The sequence below is a fragment of the Melospiza georgiana genome, chromosome 13 (genome assembly GCF_028018845.1).
Source record: "Melospiza georgiana isolate bMelGeo1 chromosome 13, bMelGeo1.pri, whole genome shotgun sequence".
NCBI lineage: Eukaryota > Metazoa > Chordata > Aves > Passeriformes > Passerellidae > Melospiza > Melospiza georgiana.
The window spans coordinates 11611441-11629690 of NC_080442.1; the positions used below are offsets into that span (position 1 = coordinate 11611441).

Here is an 18250-nt window from a genome sequence, read left to right on the forward strand (position 1 = left end):
TCAGGTGATAATGAGGTCCAAAGGCTCCAGCACATATTCCATAAGATTTACCTTTACCCTCCCAAACAGTCCATTACCTCAGCAGCTGCAAGATTGAATGACAGTCAGGACCTAGAGGATGCAAAGTTATGTGGCCTCATACATTCATGTGACCTTATATATTTATATGGCCTGCCATCCACAACTCTGAACTTTGTTTCACTCTCAGCCTTGCTCACCAGTCACCAGTAAAAATACACACACACCCTTCAGTGTTGAGCTGCTAATGAGAGTTAGTGGTATGTCTTTTTTAAAGAAATGAAATGGATGAGACTTGTTAAACATATTTATAAGTATGCACTGGGTTTAATTCTAAGCTGGAATAACTAGTGTAAACAGACCACAGCCTGAAGTATTTTAATTTGTGTGTTTAAAGTTACACTCACTGTGTCTGTAAGTTGGGTTTTGGAAGTAGGATATTTAATACTGGAACGCTTCCCTGAAAAGAAATATCTGGGGCCCAATAACTTATTAAAAACAGGACGCTACTTTAATAATTTTAGTAAACTGAATGCCTAAAACAATTTAATTGTTGTACCATGTGAAATGGTTGAGGGAACCTTGTGTCCGGATAACAAACGCTGGTTTAAAAGCTGTGTAATTATGAAACCATGATATCCCCACAGGTCTGAACTCATTACCCAAAACATTGAAAATAACCATTTTGTTTTATAAGCATAAGAATGCACTCCAGGGTGTAGTTCCTATAGTGTACACGCTTATTGAATGCTTGAAGCATTTAGCTTTTCACCTATTTCTTCACAGCATATTTGTAGCACATGTATACACAGATTTTCGGGTATCATTTCTGTGCCATCAGCCTAGTTGTCTTTTTATTTAAGTATCTCCCAAGTGGAAAAGCAGCACCGATTTCAGATTCAGACGAGCTGAGAAATGTTTTGATCCCTGTGTCCATTTCCTGACCATCAGCTCCTTCCTGCGGGCTCTGAGCTTTCTCTCCATCACATACCAAAGCTCTGGGTCACCGAGCACTGCGGGGCTGTTTTCCAGCACCAGCAGCGTTGTTTCCTGACCCTTCCCGTGTGGCCGATCTGGAAGGGCTCGGGGTGTGTGTGTGTGTGTGTGTGTGTGTCCCTGTTCACGCCGTGCTCTGTCCGTCCTGCCCGGCGCCCCCGCCAGGCTCGCTCCGCTGATCAAAGCATCAGAGCGGGCACTGCTGCTGCCAGCGCTGTCAGCGCCGCGGCACCCACAGCTCTGCACCCAAAACACCCCTGTGCCGCCCAGCTCTGCCGGGACAGCCTGCCGTAGGGCTGCTCATCCAGGCAGGTCCCCAGAAACCTTCCAGCATCTTCACCCAGGCAGATCCCCAGAAACCTCCCAGCATCTTCACCCAGGCAGCTCCCCCGAAACCTTCCAGCATCTTCACCCAGGCAGATCCCCAGACACCTTCCAGCATCTTCACCCAGGCAGCTCCCAAGAAACCTCCCAGCATATTTATCCAGGCAGCTCCCCAGAAACCTTCCAGCATCTTCACCCAGGCAGATCCCCAGACACCTTCCAGCATCTTCACCCAGGCAGCTCCCAAGAAACCTCCCAGCATCTTCACCCAGGCAGATCCCCAGACACCTTCCAGCATCTTCACCCAGGCAGATCCCCAGAAACCTCCCAGCATCTTCACCCAGGCAGATCCCCAGAAACCTTCCGGCACAGCTCCCTAGAAACCTTCCCATGACAGTGATCACAGGCGTTCTTGGATTGGGGAAGAGACGAGGATCTGACTCCACGTTTCAGAAGGCTTGATTTATTATTTTATGATATATATTACATTAAAATTATACTAAAGAATAGAAGAAAAGGTTCTCATCAGGAGGCTACCTAAGAATAGAATAGGAAAGAATGAATAACAAAAGCTTCTGTCTTGGACAGAGAGTCCGAGCCAGCTGACTGTGCCTGGCCATTCATTACAAACAAACTAACATGAGCCAATCACACATGCACCTGTTGCATTCCACAGCAGCACATAATCATTGTTTACATTTTGTTCATGAGGCCTCTCAGCTTCTCAGGAGGAAAAATCCTAAGGAAAGGATTTTCATAAAAGTTGTCTATGACACCTTCCAGTATCTTCATCCAGGGAGCTCCCTAGAAACCTTCCAGCATCTTCATCCAGGCAGCTTCCTGGAAACCTTCCAGCATCCAGGTGCCTGCAGTTCAGTGCAGGAGGATTTTCATAATACCCTGTGTTTCTATACCCAGTCTGCACAAAGCTTTATGCTGTTGTTGCCTGCTTTTGTAATTCATCTGATCACTCTATTCAGCTTTTCAATATTCTGCCTTATTTCTCTCTTTCCTCACTTCCCTCCCTGCTTTCTTGGCACAATACTGTCAGCAACTCATCTTTCAACCCTAATGAATTACCCTCAGCGTGGCTTTGCCTGTTACATGTGCTGTGTCTTCACTGACTGTTTCTTTCACCTCCTGCACTGCTATCAGTTTGGCTTGACTCAGGCAACCAGCACAGCCAGCCAACATTTTAAATAAGAGTCAAGGGGAGCCTTACATTTTGGATAGATTTTGTTTTATTTAGGTCATTCTGCACTCAACAGTGCTCAAATGTGGGGAAAGTGATAATGTGTTCACATTTTTTTAATTCCGTTTTTTCATTTCCATCATGCCTAGCCTTTCTGAGGCAGCAGTAGGAAATATAACTGAAATATGAACATATACATGGAGTAATATATAGTATGTGTACATATCTTTTCATATATGTGTTCACTATCTACATCCTTCACATAGGTAGGTATATGTTGCCTGGATCCTTTTATTGTTAGGAGATCTGGGGAAGAAGCAATAGAATTCTTGGCCAAAGCAAGGGAATGTTATGGTTTCATGTTGTTCATATTTTTGCATTTTTGTGACTCAGATGAAAGCTCTGTGTGTTGCAGTCTGACTTGAACAAAGTCAAGGAAAACTCTTTCAAGCATTCTGTGAAAAGCAGATTTTGTAAGCATGACTGCCAATGACTAGATGCTTTTCAACACATTGTTTTCTTGCAGAGATCAAGCCCAAGCTTCCAGCAAAGTTTTCTGCCCATGGACCTCAGATTGTCAGCATTCACCGGGTTTATATTCAGACACGGCTGGAGAAGCGCATTAATTTTACCATCGGAAGCCGAGCCTACCTACTCCCAAAAACCTCTGTGGTCATTAAGTGCCCCGTGAGAAGGTTCCAGAAGTCCCTTATCCGCTGGGAGAAGGATGGACAGCGCTTAGAAAACTCCAAGAGGCTTGGCATCACCAAGTCAGGCTCGCTGAAAATCCATTCCCTGGAGGCTGCGGATATCGGCGTGTACCGGTGCATCGCGGGCTCTGTGCACGAGACCTTTGTGCTCAAACTCATCGGGACTGACAACAGGCTCATCGAGCCCCCAGCCCCCCAAAAGCAGCCCAGCCACCCAGATCACAACGAGGCCAACAGCCTCGGGGCCAAATGGCACAAGATGAGCAAAATGTGGCAGATGTGGAGCAAGAAGAACGAGCTCTACCTGGGCGACAGGCAAGTCAATGATCAGCCCTTCCTGAGGAACCTCGGGAGCTTTGGGAGCAATTCAGCGGAGGCGTTCAGCTCTCGGGAGTTCAGGAACAAGCGCCTGGAGGCTGCAGTTCTGCAGGGTGCCTACAGCATGGACACGGCTCAGTTCGAGGAGCTCATGAGGAACATGAGCCAGCTCATTGAAACTGGAGAAGTCAGCGATGACCTGGCGTCCCAGCTCATCTTCCAGTTGATTGCTGAGTTATCCAGGCATCCACAACCAGCTGCTGAAAAATGGAAGGGGGCCCAGGATGAGAAAGTTCCCTCGAAACTCCCAAGCAAATCGCCAAACGAATCCGAACGTTTCAGCACAAAAGCGGTCGATAAGTTAATGTTTGACCAGAAGGTTCCAGTTATTATGAGGCAAAGGGAAATTCCTCAAGTTTCCTTCAACAAAACAGTAACTGTACGAATTGGAAATACTGTTTTTCTGACCAAGAATACTCATGCTGTCAATCTACTGTGTGAAACAGCTGGTATGAGTGAAGTGAAATATACTTGGACAAAAGATGGCGAGACATTAAAAGCCTCTGCAAAGTAAGTAAATAGCTTCTCTTTTACTTTTGAATGACTTGCTATGGCACTGTCGATGGAAAAAATCCACCCTGCTGTGCAATATTAGAACATACTGTTGTGAAAATGAGATAAGCATGGCCACTGGGCCTGCCATCTTTCTAGTTAAGTAATTTATTTTTATTCTTTCAAGTGTCTGTCATGTTGTTTGGCTTTACTGACATCCAAGTGTTTGGCCATTTCCAGGATACTACATAGGACGATTTACTATTTTTATAAGGTGAAGTGTTTTGGATGTCCTGGCTGTATTTTTTGATCTGCTTTAATAATTTCAGCTGTGTCAGAAAAAGAGCAGATTTACCCTCAAATTAGGGAGGCTGTTGGATTTGTTCAGATACTAAATGCAGTAGGAACACATTAAAAACATCTGCCATGGTATAGATGAAAAGAAGTCTTAGCTCTTACTTATTTTAAGAAGGGAAAATATTAATGGTACCCACACTATTCTTTAACACACTATTTAGGTATTACTGGAGCTGCATAACTTCAATTGAAAAAGAAAAATATGAGCTTTTATGGATGTTTTTCAATACTTTAAAATATTTCTGTTGAGGACAGTGAAATTCAGACTAATAAAGAACCTGTATTACCATCACATTTGAGATTGACAAATGAGTACAGCAAGCTGTTACAATCAGATATTTGCTCAAGCCTGAGCAAATACTTCTACTTCAGTGCTGATAAATTAGAAGCTCACCTGGTAATATTAACATTAACTTTGTGTGTGAGCCTCTTGGAATTATAGCTAGCTCTTGAGTAATGAAAAAACTGGTTCAGAAATGATAAAGACGCTTTTGGATATTTCTCAACATATTTAACTGATTAAATGCACTGCCAAGAAAAATATACTTCTGCAGAGCTATCAATTAAAGCAAAGACACCCAAACTAAGCCATATTAAAAAGTGAAAATGTTTTTGGAATCATGTGGCTCCCACCAGTTAATAAACACCAGTTATGTTTATTTTGTGAAATGTGCATCATTTTCCATTAATTTGTAGCAAGTGATACTTCAATTTTTGTGGACACGATGGTGTCTTGTTTATTCACGAGTATGTTTGCTTCCTAATTTCAGCCCAGATTGATATTCTTGCTCTTAAGACATATATTAAGCAAAGTAGGTTTACTTCCTAATTTTTTTCCTAGTAAGGTTTCTTATACACAAATCTACATATATGTGTGTGGACCCAAAAGTGATGTTAATAGCATTGCATCTGAAAGAGTGTGAGGAGGTAAATGTTCTTTATCTGTCAGGTTTGTAAAGGGAGGAACCTGAGCCATCATGAGGTGGCTTGTTTTGTTGAGATACAAGTATTTTTAATATTATTTTTTGTTAATCTATTATGTAAATGTACTCAGTGTGGGAAAACACCAGCTGCAGGTTTTTGGGATGTGCTGAGTGTATGGCAAGTCATGTAACGTAGTGCTGAGAAACGTAACAGAGGAGAAAAGTTGTTATTTTCAGCCTCTTCCCCAGGCTGTGATCCTCCTCAGAGGACAAGCAAAGTACTCAAGACACCTGTGAGGTTTTGGTGGAAGACCTTACCTTCAATGGTGACATTTTAAAAAAGCCCCAACAACCCCATTGTAATTTGAAAGTCAGATCAGGCCATAGATTTTTGAATTCCCCAATCCTGCTGAAAACCAAGCCTGGTCTGGAGAGATCGATTTCTTGCCAAGCCTAATACTTTTAATTGTGGTATTCTGATTTATTCACACTTTCGTGCCCAGGGGATCCTGGTTTGTGGTAGTAAACTCACTGCCCTTCCAAGGGCTGCAAGTAGGACACAGCCCTGTAGTAGGAGAAGGAGATGTGCACAATCCTCCCTGTGTGTATCCCCGAGTGCTCCTGGAGAGGAGGCAGAGCTGGGGCTGCCTCTGCTGTTCTGGCTCTGCAAACTCCTAAAAAGGAGCTTTGCTGCTCTATCTGTAACTCTTGCAAGGGCATTCAGCTGGGTTTGGACCAGGCTTGTAACCCTTGTATTTCCTTGGTTATTGTGCAGGGTGATCCTGGACACCCCTGGAAGAGTGCAGGTTCGGAATCCTACTCAAAAGGAGCTTGGTACCTATGGATGCCTGGTGGTTAATGACTCTGGTTTTGACATGGAAACATCACTGCTGTTGCGTGCAGGTAAAACAGTGGCATTCCAAAAAACAGTGGCATTCCAGGCTTTTACACACACACACAAACACACACACACATATATATATTTATATATACATAGACATATATGTGTGTATAAATATATGCATATAAACACCCATGCTCACTGCAATGTGAAATAGTTTCTTTTACTGGCAATCCACGAAAGTCTGTCTGATTTAATAGGCAGCAGTAAGATGGGCTTGTTGTTCTAAAACCACAGCAGGTGTGAACTCAGTCCGACTGTATCTGTCCCACCTGTCTTTTCTGGGTGCTGCTTTGCAGACTGAATTCTGTTCCAAACATGATGACTTTAAATAAAAGATTTATGTTTAGAAGTTAAATAAAGCTTTACTATCCCTTTCATTTCAAAGAGGTGCCTGTCATCTTGTCCTCTGTGTTAAATATGACGAATCTGGAAGCCAGCAGTTTCTCAGCAGTTGTTGGAGGTACAATCGTGGCAAGAATTGGAGCAAATATTTTGATTGAATGTCCAGTGAAAGGTAAGTGAGAACCACAGTGATGTTGCTTGTAATGTTGGAATCAGAAATTTACCTTAAATAGATTACCAGTGAAGGCTGAAAGTCAGTGATCATTAATGTTTTTTTATTAGGCATGTCACCCACACCAGTCCTATTTATTTTCTGCCTGTCACTTCAATTTGCATACACATTTGTAGGTTCAGGGTTTCCCTAAAATGGGCTTTCTTTCCAAGAAATGATCTAGGGCTTCACTAGAGAGCTTAAAGCCCACCAGGGTGAGGGGCTGTCTTGCTGCAGGGTGAGCATGGCCAGCTGACTTGCTCATCAAAGAACTTTCCTTACCCCTGTTGGAGATGCACATCTGTCTAGACTATTGTTAAAACTGAAAATGAAATCTCCAGCCGTAGCCTAATAGAACTTTAAACCTGCTGGTGAAGTGAACTCACCTTTTAGAGCCATCAGTCTGCAGCTGCAGTGAGGAAACAAAGGACAGTGCGGAGCTATGAGAGAATACAGATATTTTCTAGCTCAACATCTGTGGAGGAAGAATAATATCAATCAGAATTAACATGCATTAAGCAGCTCACTGCTGCATTTTACTTTCTAACCCTTTGCTGGAAAGGTACCTATTTTCTTTTTAATCTTACCATTTCTATCTGTGAGGTTTGAAGTGTAATATTTCAGTCACAGCAGCAATATTCTGTCAAACATTTAACAAGCTGAGCTCAGCCGTTTGTGAAGATGATGTGTGAAAGTGCAAATAACCACGAAGGTTGCAAGGGAGTGCAAAGAACGACCTCAGAGCAGCCAGTGTGTGCTGCTCACATTTATGTGCTGGGAAATGCATATCAGAGGGTGTTGATACTGAACCAGGGTAGTGATAGAAATATATATATGCAAATAGCTCTGCATACAATAGTGGCGCCAGGCTGACATGTATTAGGACATGTGACTCTGCTATTCACTGTTGTACCAAGGCTAATTCTTTGATGAAGTAATATTTTCCAACTATAGTTTGGCAACTCCTTGTATAACTGACCTACATCTCAAATTCAGCAGAGAGTTCATGTCACACTGTTAATATTAATATTGTTAGGATGGGTAAGCAGTTAGTAATTTAAATATAAATTAATATTTTCACATGGGACTGTAGATTTCCAAATGCTTTAGAATTGTATATATTGGTGAGCCAAACTTTAGTTATGCTGAGACACCAGTGTTGACTTAAAAAATGATTTATCTAATTGCTTTATTTCCTGTCACTGCCAAGGAAGTAAGTATTACTGTTTGTGAATAAAATAGAGCTTGCATGTCTTAAAATGTCACTAAGTCTGGAAGCAGAAAAACTTTTGCAATGATGTAAGCAGAGTTTTCCTGTTCTTCTTTCCTTAATGGAAAGTAATAAACCACTGACTTCAGAAGATTTAATTTAATAGCACCTTAGGCTGGTACGTTTGTCTGATGGGTGGGACCCAAAAATGTGGCCATTTGCAGTGCAGGAGGATGAGAACTTCACTGTGAATGCTGATAAAAGATGATAGGAATGATCAGACCTGCAAAAGTAATGATGAGAGAGCCCTTCTTGTAGAGTCAGGCTGGATCTGCAGCACCTCTTCCTCGCTGCCCTTCCTCCTGACTGCTCTGCAGAGGATGGGTTTGCCCTGGGAGTTTCACTGAGTGAAACATCACTGGATGAGCCTTTGTGCTCTCCATGCTCTGCCAGGAGTTTATTCAGGATCCTTCCACACAGACATTACTCATGCAGATTTCTCACTGGTGTCACATCTGGTCTTGGGACTCCTGCTAGCCCCAAGAGCAGTTCTTCACAAGAAGAACCATCTAATGAATAAAGTGTCTGTGTGTGTGAAGAATATCAGTGCCATGTCAGTAGCAGAATTATTGCTTTTACATTTCTTGGCTCAGTGACCTCTGAGGGCTTTTTTCTGTAGAATGAATAACCTAAAGGACCTTTTTAGAGTTGTTCAATCCATAGTTTCTTCTGCAAACAAATTGACCTATTGAAGATGTAAACTAATATTTTGTGCAGCATTGGCCTTTTGGGTACAAGTTTGTTTTCAAATTCGGTTCTTATATCCTTTTGAAAGTCTTTCTCACTCCAAAAATCATATTGAGATTGAAAAAAGCCCTTTGAATTTCTGAAGACCAATGTGCCCTAGTGAGCAGACAAGGATCAAAGAGCAGAATAAGAAAAGTTAGCTGAACTGTACAAACTGATGGTTTCTCTTTTCTCTTTTTAGTTTATACAAGACTATTTTTCCACTAATTATAATAAACTCCCTTTTATAGCTCCCACGCGAGCATACGTTAGGAGATATTCATACATTCTGGGTAGATTCATATTCCATTCTTACAGCCAAGAGCTTTTCAATCAACACACATGGTATAAATATCAATACTGATTGCTCCAAATTGCTCTTGGATAACATTTATTGTATTTGCAGAAAAAGACCGTCTTGTGATTATTGCTAAAATAAACTAAAACTGTCAGACTCCATTTATTGTAAAAACATTATTGAAAGTTCTGAGTTGAAATAGAATAGAGGGAAGAGTGGAAACGTGAATAAAATGTGCGTTGTGTGCCGCTTGCTGGTGAGAGCAGGGAAGTGACACACACCGAGCTGAGGTTGTTTACACTTCTCCTTGCAGCTCTGAAATATCTTGGCACACAGGCCTTGAAAAGTAGAATCTGCACCTTCATCCAATTTCTGCATTCCTACGAATACATTTTGGCTCTCTAATAATAACATACTGATAAAAAATTGTGAGAAACACACAAACCCTGTTGTATCTTTTTGCACAGGATTTTCGCAAAGGTGGACCAAGTATTTGCTGTCAGTGTTGGAACTTGAAACAGGTCCAGAAAAATCAAGATTTTGATTTTTCCATCTGTTGCTTCATTTACCCACACTATTCCAAATGTAACTGTGATGCTGTTCTTTGTCTTCTATGCTTAACCCCTTTAGAAGGTGTCAGTGAAGAAATATAGAACTTTAATACAGAGGATTTTGGCTCCTCATTTCTTTTAGGGTTTTTTTTTTTATGTTCTAAAGGATATTAATAATAGATTTCAAAAGTTTAAAGGAATGTGTGCAGATTTATTTTATGAGGAAGGAGTGACAGTATTTATAATTAGTATAATAGAAGGGCAAGAAGAAATAACATTAAAGGGAGACAAGTGCATGTGGCAGTCAGAGAAGGGTCTGTGCAGGGATGGTTCTGAGCTCCATGGAACACCAGCATGCCTGCTGGGTGCTGTCCAAACCAAAACTAATGGCAGAGGAATGGATGAAATAATAGAAAATATAAATGGGCCATTCTTTAAAACTGTGGTGAATCCTGTTTGCAACTTGCTGACCTCATCTCAAAAATGACACAGTAGAGCTGGAAGAGGTAGAGAGAAGAGCAGTAGCGGAAACAGGCATGAGCTAAAGGCTACTTCTGGAGGGTATTTTGAGGAAGGGTTGTTCAATAAGTGACATGATTTTTGTGCTCTGCCTACACATCCCCAGGTGCCCATTGTTGGGGAGAAAATGCAGAGTTAAGTGGACTTCTGGTCTAACTAAGGATAGCAATTCTTGTATAGTGCTTTGATTTCCGATAAAATCATAGTTTTGAAGTCCATGTCTATGTATCTACTTTATGATTATAAACATCTGATGATCAAGTGTGATCCCTGGTGATGCAGCACTGTTATTCAGTGAAGTGAAAGTGTAATTATATAATTACACCAGCTGGGTAAACCAGTCTGTGCTAACAGTGCTGGATTGTGGAAGTGCCCTGATGCACACCGAGTCTTTGTTGGGGGCTCACTGCACAATTCACTCTAGCAGTCATTAGCTGCTAAATAATAGTTGCCTTATTTTAAATGCCTGATTTTGAAAAATATTAGCCTTAAACTTCTCCAGCTGGAAAAAAGATTAAGCTCTCTTTGACAGCCAGAGAGCTAAACAGAACCTGACAGAGGTTCAGGAGTGGGGTGGGAAGGGGTCTTGCTTTGGGAACCTGTCTGAGGAGGTCACCAGATGTTGGTAAGAATACCTAAATCCTGCCAGCTGCTGCTGCCACCTAGGAAGAGGGGCTGCTGCAAGGCTGGTGGGAAGCAGGAGAGGCTTTGAAAGCTTTCCAGAGAAGGGGCAGAGTCAGAGGGCAGGCTGGGGGTAACACAGAGTGCCAAAATGCCCCATGCTGGTGTGCTCCTGGTGAAGCTGGCAAGGTTCATACAGGTGATTTCAGTAGCAGCAGGTTTAGGCTCTTTAGGGTTCACTGGAAGTTGATTTTCCAAGCACAGCTCAGATGAATATAAAGGCAGTTTGAGAATTCTGCTGGAGGAAATACGAAGGTGTAGCAGTGGGTGCAACTGCTGTGTAGGTTATGCTCAGTGCACTGGAGGTGTTAGGGGGTACAGAGTAAATAAAAATCATGTGGCATTCATTGTGTGGGTATAGCTGACCCAGAATTGATTCCTCTGAAAGGCAGACATGCAAATTTAGCCACTGAAATAAGGCAAAGTTCTAGTGAAGTGCAGCAAAATGTGCTTTGTGCCAGCACAGTTCTGCCTTGCTCTTGAATGGGAAACTCAGAATACTTTATGAGATCCTACGTAGCTGGGGGAGAAATTTCTGAAGACATATCCAGTGTTTTAGAGCAGGTAGTTAGTAGGCCAAGGTTTTTATGGTGTGTAATATTTCACAGGGCTTTCAAGGTTGGAGGAAATTTGTTTTTGAACACTGAATATTTTAAGGGCACCCTATAGTGCAGATTCCTTTTTTTTCTCTTTTTTTAAACACGTGTTTTGCAGTCCCATCCGGAGCTAGAGTTTTTTTCCATAACATTTGCTGTCCCAGGGCCACTCATGGTGGAAAATGACTTTTTTCATGGAACATTGAGTATTGTAGAGCTGCTCCAGTGCTAGTGGAAAATAACCTGTGTTTGAGGTCAGAAAAATAGATTAAACTAATTTTAAAGTTTTATAGCCACTTAGGTCTATAGAAGGACTTTTAAAGAGGATTTAGATCCGTTGTAAGAGTAAGATTTGCATTTTCAAGGTTTTTTTGACAACTAAGAAGGCCTGAGTTCAGGAATGCATCTTTGTTCATGAAGGACAATTACAGCCATCCTGAATTTTAAGTATGTGTTTAATTGCATTCCCTGATAGGGATGGATTTAGTCTCATGCCTAAGTGATTTCCTGACTTGGAGCTGTAGGATATAATTGTTGGATTGTGCTGCTCTCTGGATCCAGTGATAGATGTCCCATTTGAACCCCTGGGATCTTTACTGCACTCGGGGATTCTGAGTCTTTGGGCTCGTCCTCAGCTGCATCTGCATGGAGATGGGGTAGGAAGGACACAAAGGTGGCTGCAGGCCATCTCTTGCCTCTTCCTCCTTCCCCTTTTCCTACTCTCTGTGGATCAAACCAGGAATTAGTCAGTTTGTGACTGTTCTTGCTGCATTTCTGTAATGAACAAATGCTCCTGAAGACAGCATGGGAGTTATTTTAGTTTATTTAACGTCCCTGCGTAAATCAATCTTTAAGTAAGCAAGAGTCAAGCATCTGCAGTAAAATTCAACCTTGTGCACAGGACAAAATCCTCCATGAATTCCTACAAATATGTCCCAAAGCTTAGGAGTAATTTCAGCTCCTTTAGGGGAAGGAAGAAATAAAAAACAACAACTTGGTTTTGGCTTATTTTTGCTTAGTTTCATTTCTCCTTGAAAGAGAAAACTGCTTAAAACTCGTAGGTTTTTATTTACATGCGTTCTAAAGGATAAAACAGAGGTTTTAGGCCTTAACTACTTGCCTAGGAAAAACAATTGAACTTTTTCTTGGTTGTGATGGTATGCTTGAACTTGGTCCTGCAGTTTCTGTGTAGGAAAATTGGTGCTTTTCACACCAGATCCTGGAGAAGCCTTGTCACAAGAGCAATGTGGGAATTGTGTACTTTGCCTGCTCTTTCCCAGGAGCTCCTAGCTCAGTGTGCAGAGCTGCATGCCAGTAGCGAAGGGAAATCTTATCTCAGGAGCAGTAAATATGGAATCTGGTTTCTAAAGAAGCAGCACTGAATATCTGCACAATGGAAGGTTTTGCACCTGAAATGTGCTAAAGCTGACTGCATGCTGGGGTTGTGATGGGTTATGAGATGGAGTTTTATGCAAGATATTCCTAAGCAAAAAACTAAATGCACACCTAAAGCTAGTTTTCCTAAGTGTCCTCTAAGAGTAGGGGTTTCTCCTGATAGGAATTCCAGAAATGCAAATATAAACAAGAACTCTGTCTGTCATGAGACATACAGCAGAAAAGGATTTTTCACTGGCCAGAGGAACATACAGATAAAGTGAAGCTTTCCAGAAGAGCTTGAAATGCTTGTACTGCTTAGCCCAAGAATGTGAATGTAGTGTAGGGATGTCTTTTTCTCCAGCTTTGTTTCTTTAATCTGCTTCTAGGGTGTCTAGGCACTATCAGCCTTTTTTTCTGAGTGATTTCTCTACTATGTCTCTCTGGATGCATTTTATCACAGTTTTGGATTGCCCTGAAAGACAGGGTTAGAAGCCCTGGTTAGATTTCTGGCAAAAAAATCTAACCTGTGTCCTGGCTGCAGAGTCCTCCTCTCTTCTCTCTTCATGCTCTACTCCAGTCTATAATAGGTCCCTCTAAAGCAATCTTTTTTTCTTCCCCTTAGCTTAGGATTCAGTCTGAGCATTTGCCTTAATTCTGTTAATGGCAACCTAACCAAAAGCCAGTGAAGAGGTCAGAGAAGGAGCTTGATTACAAATACCAGTTGCTCTTAAGCACACAGTCCAATATTTCCCAGTCTCACTCTCAGACAGTGAATTGGTTTCCATGCAATGCAGAGGTGGGGAAAGAAATGGAACCATGAAACGCAAAATCTTGAAGGGTCCTCAAAATGCTTGTGAAGAGGCCAGCTCAGAGGGGCTCAGCACACAGTTCACATAACAATAATTAACTCCTAGATAAAAATCTTACTCCTTGATAGTTTGGGCTGAAATACAGTGCAGGGGTGTTGTGATTATTATTCCCACTGCTGCTTTGAGCTCAAACATCTCCCCTCAATGGGAGCACCCCGAGGGTGTCCATGTAACATCACCTGCTGGAGAGCAGCAGATTGCACAGCATTGCTGGTGCTTTTAGTGTGATCTGTTTAACTGCTTGTTTTCCATGGGTTCACCCTCACACATATTCTATTTAACACTTGTGTTCCATGGGTTCCCCATCCCACCCACTCTGTTTAACTGCTTGTTTTCCATGGGTTCACCCTCACGCACATTCTATTTAACACTTGTGTTCCATGGGTTCCCCCTCCCACCCATTCTGTTTAACCGCTTGTGTTCCATGGGTTCCCCCTCGCACCCATTCTATTGAACACTTGTTTTCCATGGATTCCCCCCTTCCCACACTGTCTATCTCTGAGTGCCAGCCCCCCAGGATGGCCTGGGTGGATTCCTGGTGCATGACAGCCGGGCTGGCTGCTGGCCTCTGGTGCAGGGCTCTGTCTGCACTTCTCCTCAGACCTACAATTTATGTTTGTGCGCTCACATTATTCACTTGAGTAATGGCCCGATTTACTTGTGTGTGTGGTATTACTCACTTGTTTTCCCCAAAGAGAAACAAATACAGCTCTTTGGAGAAAGAAAGAGGAATCACTTGCTATAACTTGAGTTTAAGGTGTGTGACAGATACCCAGTTTTGAAGTTAAAATGAGTGGCAAAGCTATTCTGCAGATGTCTTCTGCGCACTGAACTCCAGTTCACATTTTTAAAGGCTCTACATGTCTCTGAATGAGGCACACGTAGAAGAATAGAGACATGGCAATTTTTCTGGGACTGCTCTAGGATATAAAGCGTTTGGAAGAAAAATATTTGACTTCAGTTAAATCCTGGGAATGAGCTACACTCCTGAATGCTGTCATGAGAGCAGAGGGAGGACTATCATGAGGTGATATTGCACTGATGTTTGATAGAGGCTCAGGTTAAAAGTTTAAATTTGAACCATTCCAAACGTTTTTGTGTTTTGTGGAATTTGCCTTTAAACCTTTTTACTCCAGCCCCATCTCAGCTGTGCTGCTTCTGGCTTCTTTTTGGCTCTGATTGGCCTGCTGGGCCTTGGTGCCAGTGAGGGTAGTCTGGCTGCAAACCTCTAGGTCTGAGAGTGAAACAGCTCAGATCCTCACACCACCTCCTCAGCCCATCTGCAGAGTGAGTATATATGCCTGAATGGCTGTGGAAATAACACTGTAAAGGAAAAATGTCTGAGGATTATACACTTTAGCCAGAAATCTGGGTAAAATGGAAAAAAGACCCTTAAACCAAGACCTCATCCTAATTCCAGATGGATTTTTCAAAGTGGCATAAAGCTTCTTCTAGAAACTTGAAAAACAACTTGGTTTTCGGACCGCCATGCACTCCGCAGTTCTTGTTTTAATCAGCTTTATTCAGTAAAACACAGTTCTACATGAGCTTAAAAGCACGGAACAGCTGCTAAATTGTCTAGAATAAAATCTGTGATTACCCAGAGTGTTTCTCTCCACTGCCTTTCTAGACAAAATGGCGGGGGGAGCTTTTTCCTTCAGTGAAATAGCAGGTTCCAAAAAATATGTCTGGTTCCTATTACAGCAAAGGAAAAACTTGAGGTGTGCATTGGAAGTGCTAAGCCAGTGATTGAAATGTTAAAGTTGTTCCTAAAGGCCATTCCACATCATGAAGACATCATCTGTAAAGTAATACTGCACAATGATCTGTGAGGAGAGGAGCCTGAATTAGCATTCAGGATGGCTGCAGCTTCCAAATGTCCCACATTGGGGTCAGCTCCTGCAGCAGAACCTAGCTGAGGGGCCTTCAGTGAGCGCTGACCAATTTATTTAGTGAAAAAAGGGTTCAGGTGAGAGATTTTTTTTTCCATGTGTGACTTGTCCCATCCCCACACTTTTGTGCATGTCTGTGGCTGCTCAGTGTGCCACGTGTGCCAATTTACCCAGTGGCTTCCCCAGGGTTTTGGAACTTGGAAAGAGCATTTCTGCTGCAGCAGCTCAACCAGAGCACATCAATGAGGTGTCTGATTTGCCAACTTGCAAAATCTCTTTCTAAAGGCAAGTGTTTGAGGAAAATAAAACAGTCTTCCCACTGGTAGCCTGCCAGTGGAAAAATAATTTCATTAAAAATAAGCATTCAGAGTAATTTATTGATTAAAATTGAAAATGACAAGTTATCTGCAAGAGCTGAGGCTCTCAGAGTTCAAGCACTATAACAGCAATGATGGTAGACCTTCAGCTTCTGTACCACTGTAACTGAGATTGCTTAACAAGAGAACCCTTCTTTTCATTATTAATGAAATTAATACTCTTTCTGTTCCTTCACCCTCTGTCATTACAAGCTGTTCAGATCACATCTGCAACTTGGAGAAGTTGTCACAACTATTTTGGTATAAATTGGCCACATGTATTTTCTAATATTTTTTTTTCTTCAAAAGGAATACTGTTACTCCATATTTTTTTTCTATTTTTTGATAAAAATTTTGATCTTCTTTCCTCCCTTCTGTCCTTTCTTCCCTGTGGGAGGCAGGCTGAATGAGAAGGTACCATGCAGATCTTTCCATCAGCTGGTCCTGGCTGGGTTTAGTGTGTCGCATCTTTGTGTGAGCACATTGCTTTTGTAAGACTGGTAGCAGAATTTGCAGAATTTAACCTTTTGAGCTTTATTTTTAGTGGGGTGCTGAATTATTAATAGGGCTCACAACAGAGATGTTTTCTTGTGAGTGCGAAAACTGCTTGTTTTACTGCAATGTTGTAGTAGTTTACTGCAAACTTATGTTTTCCCACTCTGTGAAATGATGAAGGAGCTCAGGATTCTGACTGCTGTGGTAGCAGTTAGCAGTTCAGACTTCATGGCTTATCTCTCACAATGAGTGTTTTCATTCTTTTCATTTTAAAGGTGTTCCCAAACCAAATGTAACATGGCTGAAGAAGAGGGATGTTTTAAAAATCAATTCTTCCTTGGTTTTGAACGGCTCTTTATTTCTGAGCAATGTCTCCTCCCGAGATGCAGGAACATACACCTGCAGAGCAGCCAATGCTCTTGGAAAAGCTGAGGCTGCATCTGTTCTCCACATAACTGGTAAGTGCTAAGTGAGAATTCCTTACTGATAACAAAAGTCAGCCAATTTATAATCAAAGTTTGACCATAAAATAGTTGGAGGCATATTTAACACTTTATTGGAAATTTGAGCTTTTTGATTTCATCTGATTCCCTTGGATGTGTTCTGTATTTTGTGTTCCCTGCAATGTGGATCTGGGTACAGATGATTTGACTTATGACTTTAAGGTTGCTCCATCTTCTTGCTTCCAGGTGACAAATAATCAGCCCTAAAACCACCTGACCCATTAGGAACTAAATCCACTACCATATTACAGTGAGCCCAATGCTTCTAACTAGAGACACGGGGCAGGCTTGAGTGTTCAGAAAATCTTCAGGGAAACACAGGAAAATGAAAGCAAAGGCTTGTTTTGGGGTTTGGTGTTCAATTTTTTAAATTATAGAGGCTAATAAAATGTAGGGGAGTGGAAAAGAAAAAAATCTGATTATGAGCCCCAAACTCTCAGAATTGAAAATGTAAAGAAAAAAACTCCATGTAGACAGCTCTATTGTAAGTAGGTTAATAATATAGTTCTGTATAATGCAACCATGCCTTGCAGATCCCTGCAGTCATTGGATCCTTTGGCTCTAGAGAGGAGCTCTCCCACCCCTTTGCTGTGCAGAGTGCAGCTCAGCTGCCCGTGACCAGTCCTGCCACACAGATCCTTTCTGGGCACACACCCAGGGCAGGCTGTGGATGTTTGGGGCTGTTGGCAGAAGAGGATGCTCTAGAGACAGAGTAAGAGTCTCTGTGTGAGGATGAGTGCAGACTGAAGCTGCCTTCCTGCTTTCAGTTTGCCTGTAGTACATCAAAACTTCGGATGTTCCAGAGAGTAATATCATTATAATGACATGACTGGAGTATTGCTCACAAGAGTCTAAATTTTGTTTCAATTCCTGGTCCTGTGACATTAGTTCAGATAAATCTGGGGTGGATAGGAGAGGGCCAAATTCTGCAAGTTTTTGGCTGTTCAAGGCTGCAGTGAAATGGGAGGATTTTGCTGTCAGGACTTAGAGATTGCAGGGGCTCAGTGTTGTGTGAAGCATGCCATCAGATTTTTGGCTTGGCTACAGGGCTTGCTTGCCTGATCAGGGCCAGTCCAGCAGTAGCACAAAGTCTGTGCAGCCTTTCCAATAAAACTCCCTAAGGGATGACAAGGCAACCAGTCCTTTGCCTTTGGAGCTGGCCTCAGCGTGGTTTTGTGGAGACTTTTTTTGCCCTGGTGTTTACAGACAGGCAGGAGGCTTTGCGCAGAAATCACACACTGAGGAAAAATGTCGAACCAATGTAAAATGA

General features: G+C 42.1%; 1 protein-coding gene across 1 annotated transcript in view; it reads left to right on the forward strand.

Annotated features, from left to right (window-relative positions):
- Positions 1 to 18250, forward strand: part of ADAMTSL3 (ADAMTS like 3) — a 169002-nt gene that overhangs the window by 140092 nt on the left and 10660 nt on the right. The window contains exons 21-24 of the mRNA XM_058033732.1: positions 3057 to 4128; positions 6166 to 6293; positions 6680 to 6808; positions 16753 to 16935. Of these exons, the coding sequence (XP_057889715.1) occupies positions 3057 to 4128; positions 6166 to 6293; positions 6680 to 6808; positions 16753 to 16935 (1512 nt within the window). The remainder of the gene's footprint in view (positions 1 to 3056; positions 4129 to 6165; positions 6294 to 6679; positions 6809 to 16752; positions 16936 to 18250) is intronic.